This window comes from Colius striatus, chromosome 2, assembly GCF_028858725.1.
Source record: "Colius striatus isolate bColStr4 chromosome 2, bColStr4.1.hap1, whole genome shotgun sequence".
Lineage (NCBI taxonomy): Eukaryota > Metazoa > Chordata > Aves > Coliiformes > Coliidae > Colius > Colius striatus.
The window spans coordinates 72,618,046-72,631,077 of record NC_084760.1 but is presented as its reverse complement, the minus strand read 5'-3'; the positions used below and the strand labels follow the sequence as shown (position 1 = coordinate 72,631,077).

Below are 13,032 nucleotides of genomic sequence, written 5' to 3'. Positions count from 1 at the left end.
TTCTGTGTGTGTGTGTGTTGAAAATAGTTTAAAATTATTGAAAAGAGTGGCCTTCTTTTGAAGCAAGAGTGCTAATACTACTATTGAGTCAGTTGACTTGAGTGATTATTTTTCCTGCCTGTGTAGTTGTACTGATGGTACTTGTTCTATATAGAAATGTCTTTTAGCTGAATTTAGATGATATTTGCACTTGAATTTGAGATGTGTGTGTTTTAAATATGAGAAGACCAGAATTCATTCTGAAAATTGTGTGCATTCAGTTAATTCTTGAGTAAAAAATGGAAGCATTCTAGTTTCATTGACTGAAAGGCATGTGTGCATAGGGCCGTATTGCCACGTTCCATACATACAAGGACACACAGGGCAAGAGTTTACTTCATGTCTTTGTATTTAACATCTGATACCTATTCTGATAGATGGGATGTTTAGCCTAGAGAAGAGGAGGCTGAGAGGAGGTAAAATCACTCTACAACTACCTGAACGGGAGTTGTAGTGAGGTGGGGATCAGTCTCTTCTCTCCAATATTGAATGATAGGCATGAGGAAACAAGTTCAAGTTGTGCCAGGGGAGGTTTAGATTGGACATTGGGAAAAACGTTTTTACTTGAGAGAATTATTAAGCATTGGAATGAGCTGCCCAGGGAGGTGGTGGAGTCACCATCCCTAGAGATATTGAAAAGAGGCATAGGTGTGTTGCTGAGGAATACAGTTTAGTTTAGTGATGGCCTTGGCAATGTTAGTTTAGTGGTTGGACTCAATGATCTTAAAGGTCCTTTCCAACCATAATGATTCTATGATTTAACATGTCTAAAGCAGACCTCCTGTAGACTGCCTTAACTACTGCTTACTTGTCACCCTGGAAAACAATCTAATCTTGCCTTTATGTCCATAACATTTATTACTTTGTCCTTCTTCTAAGTTCAGAAACAGCATAATCAGTGTTATTGATGACTGAATCTTATTTCTTGATGTAGTTTCTTAAAATAAATTCATTGCTGTTTCAACAAACAATTAAAACTTCCAGCTCTTCAACCTTTAAACAAGCTTCCTAGAGATTTGTGCATCTCTTCTTTTGCTTGCTTCAGGTCAGCACTGCACCCGTACCCATTCATACAGATTCAATGAAAATTGTTATTGTATACTCTTGCAAAGAGAAGAGAAGAAAGCTATGAGCATTTCTTCTGAATTTCTTTTCCTTGTACAGAGCATGTTCTTTACTTTTCTAGACCTTTAGAAACTCTCACTCATTGCAGAGGCGATTGTGTTTTGTATCACAGCCAGCACAGCAGCATCCTGGGTTGTCACTGAGAACATTAAGACAGTTATAATATTAACTAGGTAAGTAATCATAGTTTTACAATGTTGCAGAAACATTTTCTGTGGTATATACTCTTGAGATGGGTAGGGGTAGAAGCATGTAGAAGTGCCAGTTGATTGTTTCATCTCTTTGGAACTTAACACCTTAACAAACAGCAACCACATTGCAAATAAAAGATGCCCTCATCTAATCTGAAGGGCATTTGTCTGCCTGTGTATGTTGGCAAAAGTAGGAGCTTTGGTGAAGGAAGATCCATGTTTAGAATAACAGGGTGTGTGGTTAGTCAAAAATCAGGTATCTTGGCAGAGATACATGCATAATCTGGCATGATGCCTTTCTGCACTGTGCTTAGCTGTAGCAAGTGCCGAAGTCCCTTGTGAACAATATATGAATCTCATTTTGTGAAGGGAAGAAAAAAAAAAAAGAGGAGGAGGGAAGAAGGAGCCAGGATTTATTTTAACATTTAGTAGTTATAAAAAACAAGTATCAAGAAGCAAAACATTTCTGTGAAGCATTTGCTGTGAGAATTCTGCAACTTCTTGTTGCAAATTGCTTGGATTGGCTAATTTCCAGAGCATCAATGCTAGGAATTGAGGACTGAAATATAATCAGTGGTGATACATTTTAACCACATAAAACATTCTCTGCTTCCCAAGCCTCCTGTGTCTCTAGTAAGCAGTGCAACAGCAACAGCTCCTTGCTGCTGGACTCCAGAGACGGGGAAAATATTGGATCAGAATGGTAAGAAGCTCTTTACTTTTCACCAGATCTAGATTATTACTTTGAAAAGAATGTTTAAAAGGCAATGATGAAATTAGTAAGGATGAGTATTTAAACCAAGAAACACTGTGTAAGATACGGTAGCATTACCAATGTTTTGCTGGAAGAAATCAGCAAAGCAAGTTGGTGACAAATATCTTTGGCACTGAACATGTTGTACAGCTTATATAAAAATCTTTTAAAAGTGGGAAACACTGCTGACTAGAATTTGATGTGAAATGTGAGCCTGTCTACTTGTTTTATTGCAGAAGGACAGCTGCATGAGCTTTTAAAATAATTTTGCATTAGTAATCATAGACACAGACTTTATACATACAAAATATAAGTAAGCATGTGCTAATCACTTATGCAGGCTCTATGCTTAAGTATTTTCTTTTTTGGTGAGTTTTGTGGATTTTGGGGTTGGTTTTGTTTGTTGGAAAGAAGCAGAGACACTCTGTACATACCTTTTGACTTTTGGGGAGCTATGAAGTTTTTATTTTTCTGGGTTTTCCATCTGTGAGGACCTGTTAGTCGCACCGTGTTTCTCGGTTGTAACTGGTAGGAAAAATAACCAACAAAAACTTTTTAATGCAGAGATTTTATTCTTTGTAACAATTTGAATATTTGGATCTGAATATTAAAACAACAGAAGAAAAATATAAACCACATAAGTATAAAATCTGAAAAATATTGTAAATATCAGTGATATTAGTAGTTTAAGCAATGCCTGAAAATAAAATAAAAATGTTCTTATTAGTAGTTTTCTAAGTATTAAACAATTGGAGAGGAAGATGCAAATCTTGCGAGTATTTATTCCCAAGACTCGTTGTCAAAACTGAGCTTGGTGCATATTTCAGTTAAAGATGCTTCAACCTACTGTATGGGAACTCAGCCATTCATCTTAAGTGCATACTAAGTCCAGGAATACATTGATAATTAAATTACAGCACATCAGGGTGAAAGGAAAACAAATTACTAAATAAATCTGAAGAGTACTGAAATATGCTTACTTGACAGCCCAGCTGATGTGTGGGAAATTATTCTCTTTCTGATTCAGATGGAGGAGGAGATTTTTAAAAGAGCAACTATGAGAGTTTGAAAAGTGTGCAGCAGATGTGAAACTAAGTCTGATTTTATATTTTTTATCTTTCTTGTGTATTTGTGGTTGCTCAGCAGTATGAAAATTAGAACACGAGAGCTGAAACTATCACTGAATGGCTCCTGATCTTTTCGTTTTCTACATGCTTTCACTGAGTGGCAAGAAATAAAACAGTGAAATGCAGTCAATAGTAAATCATGTCTTGGCCTGTGTATTCTGTGTTATGTCTGTAAATGCACTTTGATGTGTTAAAGTTTTACGTTTTTCTTCTCAACACCCAGCCTAGACTACAAAATCAATAACTGAATGGCAGCTAGGCTGTAAGCTTCTTAGAAAGATGTTTACTATGACTCTTAAGCATGGCAGTTATTATTACTGTTCTTAATATTTTCTTGAGGAAAAAATGCCCACTGTTCAGTATTCATTAAATACTGCCGTGGTACTGAAGAGACTTCAATATATTGCTCTTTCTTGTCGGAAAAGAATATGCTCATAATTAGTATTATCTTGCATCTAAATTTTAGTACAGGAAAACATTGGAGACAGGAGGTCCTGACTACCTTTCATTGTTGTAAACATAGCTATTACGTTAATTGTTTTTAACAAATGGGGTTATATATATTTCCAGATGTGTGATTCCTTGGTTCCTATGTAATAATAACACAGATGTGCAAATCACAGAAAACATTTCCTCCTAGAAAGAACATTCATGTAATGCCACATATTTGCTCTTGATCAAGTTTAAGCCAAGGTAAACTTACATTGTTGTCAGACTTGTAAGCTGTCAAATGTTGTAAATACCTGGTTTATTTATTCCAAGTGTTTTTTCTAATAAGTCTAAGGAATGAAAGTAAAATTATACATAATGTACCAGCCTTACTTGAAAAATTGCAAACATGACTATTGCAGTGCAAAATTCTAATAAAGTATCATCTAAGATTAGTGCAAGAGATGCTGGGTATGGCAAAGTTTGGTTTAAATGTCTTTCTGGTGTAAACTTTTAAAAGAAGCCTACTCAGCAATTCATGATTCGTACAAGTCAATTTAGATTAAATACTTTTTTAATGACACTGATTCAGTCTGATGATCTACCTGAAAATATAACTCTGTATTTAAAGAGGTATACTATAAATATGTAAACTATGTAGCTTACATGTAATATAAAGTATGTTTAGGGAAAGGAAAAGTAGCACTGTATCTCCTATGAAGTTGATTCAAGACAATAATATTCTCAGGTTTTACTGTTTTATTTTTTTGCTTTGTTCTCCTGCCAATTTTTTTGGCAACAAAATAGAGTTCATTCATTCAAAAGTAGTCATGCTGCCTCTCAATGCTTCTACTGAAAAGGTTTTGAAGGATTTAGAAGAAATCTGATGTAGTACAGCTTCGGTGAATTCACCGGTTTTGTGTGTCTGTTTACTACTGATTTATATGCCTTAACTAACTTTTGGCACAGTTTAGTTCAGGTGATGTGTCATAGCAGTGTGACAAGCTGTTTACCACACCAGCCCGTCTGTACACCATTTTAGAGTGAAATACACACTTTTGTGCTCCATAAATATAGTTTGTGAAGGACAGAGATACACACTTTGTCCTTTAATTGAAATGAAATGCTGAAATATCTCCAAGTATATATTAGTTTATTCTTAATGAGATAAGCTTGTGTTTTGAAATCTCAGCATCTATGTATATGGAACTTGAATACTTTCAGTGAACAAATTAGGACAGCAGGCAAGGTTTATGCAAGGATTCCTAAACTGACATAGTTTTTTAGTAGTAATTTGGGGTTTGGGTTTTTTTAATTGTTTTGAAACATTTTTTCCTTTCATTATCAATATACCTTGTAGATCAGGTTTTGCTATCTGGTATCTATCTTTACACTGATCCAGTACTTCGGCAGTATGATTTAAAGTGAATTGCTTTCAGGAAGTTATATATTATTCGTTGCAATTTGTGTAATGTGAGCATGTCTGCTGCATCTGTGTTCAAGATAGGGTTTTATTCCTTCACCCATGTGATATACAAAGCAACTATTTTAAATGGAGGCTTTTAGGATTAGCCTGTCTGTCTGCTATCCTATCATTCTATCAAAAATGAAGGTTGGAGAAAACATAGGCAGGGGAAAAGGTCAGTCTGGTCTCTACATGAAATAATTGATGGCAGCAACTTCCTGAGAAGGAGAGCTAAAGTGAGGAAGAGACTGAATAATATATAATTTTCTGCATTGAGTTAATGTTAGTATTGCAGCATTTACATTTTTTTTAAATATCAGGGCAAAGAGCTGCTGTCCATATACCTTATGACTCTCACAGGAATGTGATGTTTTGCAGCACTTAATCATTCTTACACCTCATGACGATATTGAGGGTACTGAAAACAATTAAGGTTGATATTTACTGTGGACCTTTTACATAAAAAAAGTTTTGGAGAAGACAGAAGGATACTGACATCTTTAAACCCACTTGATAGTGTGCAAGTGTAAGAAAAGTCACTTATGAAGCTGTGCCCTGAAGGACACAGTCAGAACTGAGGTTGTGTAATATGTGGTGCTGGGAGACATGATGCACAGTTTTTCTGGGTTTCCAGGCTCACTCACATAGAGGAGTTCTCTAGCACTTGAGTTTTCAATTTAATGTAAACCTGATGTTAAGAATATTTTATTTAAACGTGTTTCCAATGTTGTTATGTCACCTGGAGATACAGCTGCAGAGCCAGTCCTATTGTATTCATCTGTTCATGTTGGGGTTTAGGCCCATCAGGCCCACCATGATTAGCCTCAAGTACCGAAGACCTGAGGATTGCCAAAGGGCAGGGAGAGCTTAATTGCCGCTTAAAGTCCAGGACAAAACAGACCAGGCTACTCAGCTTGGGGAGGAAAACAGAAAATAATTTAATGCAATACCAACTAAAACATAACCATTAATCCCCAAAACATAACCAAAATAAAACAACACAGAGTGGTACAATAATGAAGAGTCCGACCAGCCCTTTAAGACCACCTTCTCCCCACTCCTCCCCTTTTCCCGGGCTCAGAGCCCTGATCCCAATGTTTTTACCTCCTCCCCCCTTGAACGGCTCAGAGGCGCAGGGAGTGCGGGTTTCAGTCAGTCTGCTCCTGATAGCTTCTGCTGTTTGTCTCTCCTCAGGGCAGGAGGGCTCCACACCAGTCCTCCCTGCAAGTCTGTGGGGTACCTCACATGCATGGCAGCCCTGCACGGGCTGCTCGGAGGCTCATTTATCCCAAAGGCTGCAGCTCCTCTCTGCCTCTCGTGTGGGGCTGCTCTGCGGTGTGCAGGCTCTCCAACACGGCCTGCACCATGGGGTGCAGAGGGGTCTCTGGTCTGGTGCTCCTCCTTCCTTCCTCCTTCTCTGGCTGAAGGGTCCACGTGGTCGCCTCCATCTTGTATCACTCTCACACCTCCTGCCTCACATTTCAAATTCCCGTCCCCTAAATAGTGATGGCAGAGGCGCCAGATTGGCCCAGCCGGGCCAGAGGTGGGTGTGAACCCAGGAGCCGGGGGAGAGTCCAAAAACTCTTTACCCAGTCTTCACTGCAACCCCTTCCCTCTGTTACCAAGCAAAAGCTGCTCCTTGCTAAGCCATGACAGTTCACAAAGTGGACAGCTTGGAGATGAATGCCATCTGTTCTTCTAGAGCTGTGACAAAGACTCTACTTCTCTGTTCACCACCTCTGTTCAGGTGTACAACTAAAGCTTTTGAATTGATTAAGGTTTCGGAAGGAGACTCACAGCAAAAGGTTGGCAACCTTTGATGTAGATCCTTATTCAGTTGAAGAGGGTAGATGAAATCCTGTTTTGAAAGTCACAAAACTTCTGCCTCCGTTGCCATAGTAGGATGGATATCTTAGTAGTCATCGTTTTAACTCACTATTGCTACCCTTTTGGGAAGGTCAGAGATGTTCTGAGACCATGTGTTGCAACCTCTTCTCCCCTATGGGATGAGATGTGGCTTTCATTATATGACATTTATGTGGTAATTCTCCCTGTCACAGGATAAGAGGTGATGCATGTGTGTCAGGCTGCTAGGCTAGATAGTGCCAACATGTTCCTTCCTGTGACTGAACATACGTGTATCCAGTAACAGGGAGAACTTCATTTTGGCCATATAATGAGTATTTATTTGGTCAGGTGATGACTGAGACTGGACGTTCACTTGGCAAAAATGTCAAGAAGTAGTAGTCCTGTAGCCAGCAAGTGATGAGGGATTCCCTCATCTCCATCTGAGATGAACATTATGTATACCTTGTGTTTCAAGGTCATTAATGTATTTATCATTCAAACCTAATTGCTCAGTTTGGACTTCTAGGAAGTTGCAGGCATGCTTGAAAGACTGAGTCGTGAAAGAACCTTTTGCCTTGGTGATCCTGGTATTGCTAGGTTCCAAGAAAGCAGGTAATCATAATTTTAGGTTAAAAATTTGTTGGAAGAAAAAAATATACTGGGAAACTGTTAAAATGGATGTAGTTTTGGATGGATGTTCTCTAAGGTGACAGGAGCTCATGCCTCTGATGCTGGCAGTAACAGCATTTACAGTGTGTGCCATTGTACAAACCCGTTGTTTGTTCTTAGAAAAACAAACCAAAACACCTCTACAAGGTTAATATTTATAACTTCTACCAAGTGTATATTTAGGTATTTTACTTCATATAGGGAGCAGTACTGCAATCTAATAGGATTCATAAATGTTTAGTTAAGTGCTTTGAAAGAATAAACTAACCTAAGAGTATGCCAAGATAAACATGAATCTTTATCAGTTTTGGAACTCCTCAAAGTCATGGCAAACACAAGCAATCTGACTGGAGAAATTAGTTATAATGCAATTTTTTAAACTGTCTAATATAAGAAAGTTTAATATACAGTACTTAAAAATGTATATTACTTTGTTACATTGATGTTTGGAGTTGTGTTTAGTTTGTTAGCATACCACTAGTCCCCAAAATTCTGTATCTGTTTCATAAAATTATTAACCAAGTTGGCTTCACTGTTTATCGGAGTATCTTTTTTAGTAAAAGGAAACATAAATGTATTTGTAGAAGAATCTGGAGGATGAATAAAGGCTAAAAGACTGCAAATTCACGTTGACATAGAATGAACTTAATAGTTGTGTCAGTTGTAGTGGCCTTATAGATTCTCTGGTGTAAGCTTATGAAGGTAGTACACTTGCTGTGGACTAATGACCTTGGTGAGGAAGCAGAGGGCACTGTCAGCAAGTTTGCTGATAATATTAAACTGAGGGGAGTGGCTGACACACCAGAAGGCTGTGCTGCCATTCAGTGAGACCTGGACAGGCTGGAGAGTTGGGCACGGAGAAATCTAATGAAATTCAACAAGGGCAGATGTAGAGTGGTGCATCTGGGAAAGAATAACCCCATGTACCAGTACAGGTTGGGGAACAAACTCTTAGAGAATAGAACAAGGGGAAAAAGACCTGGGGGTCCTGGTGGACAGCAGGATGACCATGAGTGTGGATGTCAGGAGGATGGAGCCAGGCTCTTCTTAGTGGTGTCCAATGACAGGACAAGGGGCAATGGGTACAAGCTGGAACACAATAGTTTCCAAAGAAATGCAAGGAAGAATTTTTTCACTGTGAGGGTGACAGAGCACTGGAACAGGCTGCCCAGATGAGTTGTGGAGTGTCCTTCTCTTCCAAACCCACCTGGACAAGTTTCTCTGTGACCTACTCTAGGTGATACTTCTCTGACAGGGAGATTGCACTAAATGATCTTTCGAGGTCATAGAATCATAGAATGGTAGGCTTGGAAGGGACCTTTAGAGATCATCTAGTCCAATCCACCTGTAGAAGCAGGTCAACCTAGATCAGGTCACATAGGAACATGTCCAGGTGGGTCTTGAAGGCCTCCAAGGAAGGAGACTCCACACCCTCCCTGGGCAGCCTGTGCCAGGGCTCCATCACCCTCACTGTGAAATAGTTTTTTCTTATATTGAAAAAGAACTTTTTGTGCTCCAGCTTCTTTCCATTACCCCTTGTCATTACCCAACCTCCTGACACCCACCATTTAGATATTTGTAAATATTTGTAAATATTAATGAGACCTCTTCCAACCCTTCAGATTCTGTGATTCTATGATAATTTTAATGATCCAAAATCAGTGCAATATTCATTCTGTCAGGGATCGTGGGGAAGCACGTATAATATATGCTTCCAGTCAGAGATGGAAAGGGAGTAGGAAGGTTTTTCATGAACAATATCATTAAATGCATGTATATAAAACATACCTGCACGATGCTTCTTGAGAAAGTACTTTTTAGAGATAGATAATTATAGGGAAAAAATACTTCTTTGAAATGATAGTATGAGTTATAAATTTACCAGTGGTGTAAAAGTTTTCTGAGTAGTTTGTCTTCTATTTGTAACACAGTATTTTTTCTATATAATCTTTGTGTCTTCAGAATTTTAGATACAGATTTTTACTGGGCATTTGACACTGTAATTTTAATACAGAACTAATACAATCCACTACTGTAAAGGTTTGTTGAATAGCTTAAAAATACTTGCTCATGATTGATTAAGAGTTTAGTAAGAATGATTACTATGAAAATTTTCAAAAGATGTAGGCTTTCTTGTGTATTTCCTACAATTTATGTTGTGGGCATGGTTTCCACTGCTGTGGCTCATACCTATCTTTCTTTAAAGGTGTCCAGAAGAGGTGATAATATTAATTTACCTACTGCTAAATACTATCTTAGAAAGTAATTCAGAAGTGAGTCAGACATCAGAAACGTAAACAGAGTCACTTAGGACTAAATGATACAAGCACTGACTGCTGAGTATGATATGTTGTGACTTTTACTGGATTAATTGCATCCTAAATAAACAACACAAAATGCAATTCCCTCTCCTCCTCCCTGCTACACCTGTATTTTCTATGGAAAGAAAAACGCTTCACTGGACTTTGTTTTAACTGTCTCCAAACAAAGCTGTAGGCTGTGTGTGTAATATTTTTTTTGAAAGAATGGACAGCTTAGATGCAAACTCTTAGTCAAAAATACACATTGTGGGCTGTACTCCTAGTTGTGCCCAAAGAAACCTTCAGCGGGAGGAGCTCAAGTTCCCTGAAGATGCTCTGTACATAGGCCCTCAGCTAGGAGCTCTGATGGGAGGGCTAGGGCCAAGGCTGGTGTTCACCACCCTACTCCTGCATGTGCACACTGCTGGTCAATATTTTGCTTCAAAAAGGATTGCTATGTAACGTTTTGCTTCTGGGCCCAATTGAAGAAGTACAATAGAAAGTATACAGTGAAAATAAGTTAACATAGTAGTTTGCCCTTCGGAAGGGTTCACTGGAGCTATCAAATAACTTTCCTCAACTATTATTTAAAAAACAAGACAGTGCAATCCATGCTATTTTAACCGAAAAATGGGAGTTAACCAGTTATTCTCTATTTTAAAGACTGTCTCTTTCCAGTTGTCTTTACTGTAAACTTTGCTACTGAGTAGGAATTACTTTAGGATATTGCAATGCTCTAACTAACTCTGAGTAAATGGTGTTGAGTGTTCTTGCCGGTTTGGCTTTATGTTTTAAGTTTTTGAAGATACAAGAGCTTTCTATAACCTAAACCTATGTAGCTATCTGACTTTAACCCTTAAAACTAAAAGCAAGTATTTTTTAAAAGGTGAGATATAGAGAACCTATCTTGAATTTACCTATGTCTCTTGTAATTTCTGTAGTAGTATGTGTATTCTCTGCTAAGTGTCTGATCTCAAGCTGTTGTGTAAGTGCAGATAGGGAGCTTGGTTTTTTTTTTTTCTTTTTAAATCGGAAGTATAATTTCTGAATGGACATGTAGTCTAGGGAAATAGATGTAGCATATAGAAGACTGTGCTTAATTTAAGATTTTTTTTTAAGAATTAAGTATTCAGCTGAAGTCAGTTCTGATTCAAAGCCTCTCGGAGCCGGAGCATGCTCAGCTGCAGGAAGTGGCTTTTTATCAGTTGCAGCAGGACTATGACCTGAGCTGTCAGATTGCTGTCCCCAAAGATGGACAAAAGAGGAAGAAATCATTAAGAAAGAAATGGGACTCATTGGGAAAGGAGAAGAACAAAGATAGTTAGTATGCTGCAGTGAGAAGCGTATTATTTATTGTGATATAAACACTCTTCTGTCATAAATTCAGAAATAGTTGTTTCCTCGAGGAGGCTTGGAATATAAACTGATGTACCTGACAGTTGATTAATATTCAGAGATGTTTGTTCTTGCTTAATTTACAGAAGAAAAGCTTCTAGGAAACACCATGGAGAATAACAGTCTGAAGATTTCAAATTGTTTTGAAAGATAAGAATTCCTATGAGTCAATTCCTTGCAGAGTTGAAACGTAATTCAGATGCTTCTTTACCACCTGTCATTTTTTTTTTCATTTTTAGAGCTAGCGTTTTCTCTGTCTTATAAATAAATAAAGGAGTGAACTGCAGACAGATACTCTTCTTTCCTTTTTTACCCAGCAGGTTGTTTTCTGAATCTGAAAACTGAATGCTTTACTGAACTATGTGCACATACTACTTCTATTGCAAAATTATAACTCACCTGGACAAATGCATACCTAGTGGGAGTCCAATTGTTTTGTTAAGTTACACCAGGAACTGGCCAATATTGTTGGGCAAACCAGAGAAAAGTGAGTATTTGGGGTTTTTTTGTAATGTGAAACCACTGATCAGCTGGTGAATACCATTTTTTCCCATGCACAGTCTCCCACATGCAGAAAGATGCACAAAAAAGCTGTAAAAAACCCAAGTTTTCAGCTATGACAATTAAGACTCCAGATGTGTGATTCCTTCATTTAGAAAACCACACAAGAGCTTGTCTATTCCTGAAAGGAAAATTATTTAGATGGTCCAAAATCCCTTTCATGATTGCCCACCTGCTAGGATGCGCATTTCATTTTTCACATGGTAAATAACAATTTTTTTAAATCATTGCTCATTACAGAGATCTCACACTTGCTAATTCTGACAAATAGCACCCATATGAGATTTTCAAGACAAGAAGTCCATCATGTAAGGGGAATAATTCAGGGGATTATACAGGGTATTAACCACTTTACTGTATTGGTTCCCTGTTGCCCCTTTCAAGAAATGCAGACATATACAAAGAGGGATGGGAAAGGCAATTTTCCAAGCTTTCTTTTTGGGTTTGTGCTGTTAATTTCCCCTCTAAATCAGGGACTTGAATTTTAAGCTGTCCTTTTGTGTTATGTGCTTTATTTAAGTAGGCAGATATCTCTAGTCTTAATGCTTAAATTTGGATTATTACCTTGTTCAGATTTTTGAAAGGTCACTTGAGTGTGACAGGTTGTGAGTGTTGACACATTGGCAAATCAGTCCCTTTCTATACTTTGTACTGAAGTCACAAGTGGAAAAGAGGAATCTTACTGACTTCTGTTCCAAAACTGTGGACTGACTCTTGGGATGATTTGCTAGAGGTACAGTTAATCAAAACAGCTGCAGCTCAGAACACCTGCAAGTTGTGCAACTAACTTCCAGTGAGTTTAGACTTAATGTCTAAATGTAAATTTAAGAATCTAATTTTAAGCAGGCAGACTTGATCATTTTGCCCTTGGTTACCCAGGAAACCGTTTAATTACTATGCATTTGCTTCAGCAGTCTGCATGCAGCTTTTAAAACATTTTATTATCATTTTTCTTTTATTCTATCTTAAGCTAGTATTTGTAGAAAGGCTGTCTTGACAGTTCTGGCAAATGAAATAGTCTGCCTGCCCACGGAATATGTGCTCCCTAGACAGTGACAGTCCAAATTTCCTCATGCTGTTTTGTCAGTGTGCTACAACTTTTCTTTGGGGGGTGTGGGTGGGATGGAGA

At 38.0% G+C, this 13,032-nt stretch overlaps 1 protein-coding gene across 1 annotated transcript in view; it reads left to right on the top strand.

Moving 5' to 3' along the window:
* PLD5 (phospholipase D family member 5) overlaps nt 1–13,032 on the top strand; it is a 190,533-nt gene that overhangs the window by 35,968 nt on the left and 141,533 nt on the right. Inside the window, 2 exon segments of the mRNA XM_061990364.1 lie at nt 1,974–2,027; nt 2,029–2,058. Coding sequence (XP_061846348.1) covers nt 1,974–2,027; nt 2,029–2,058 — 84 coding nt within the window.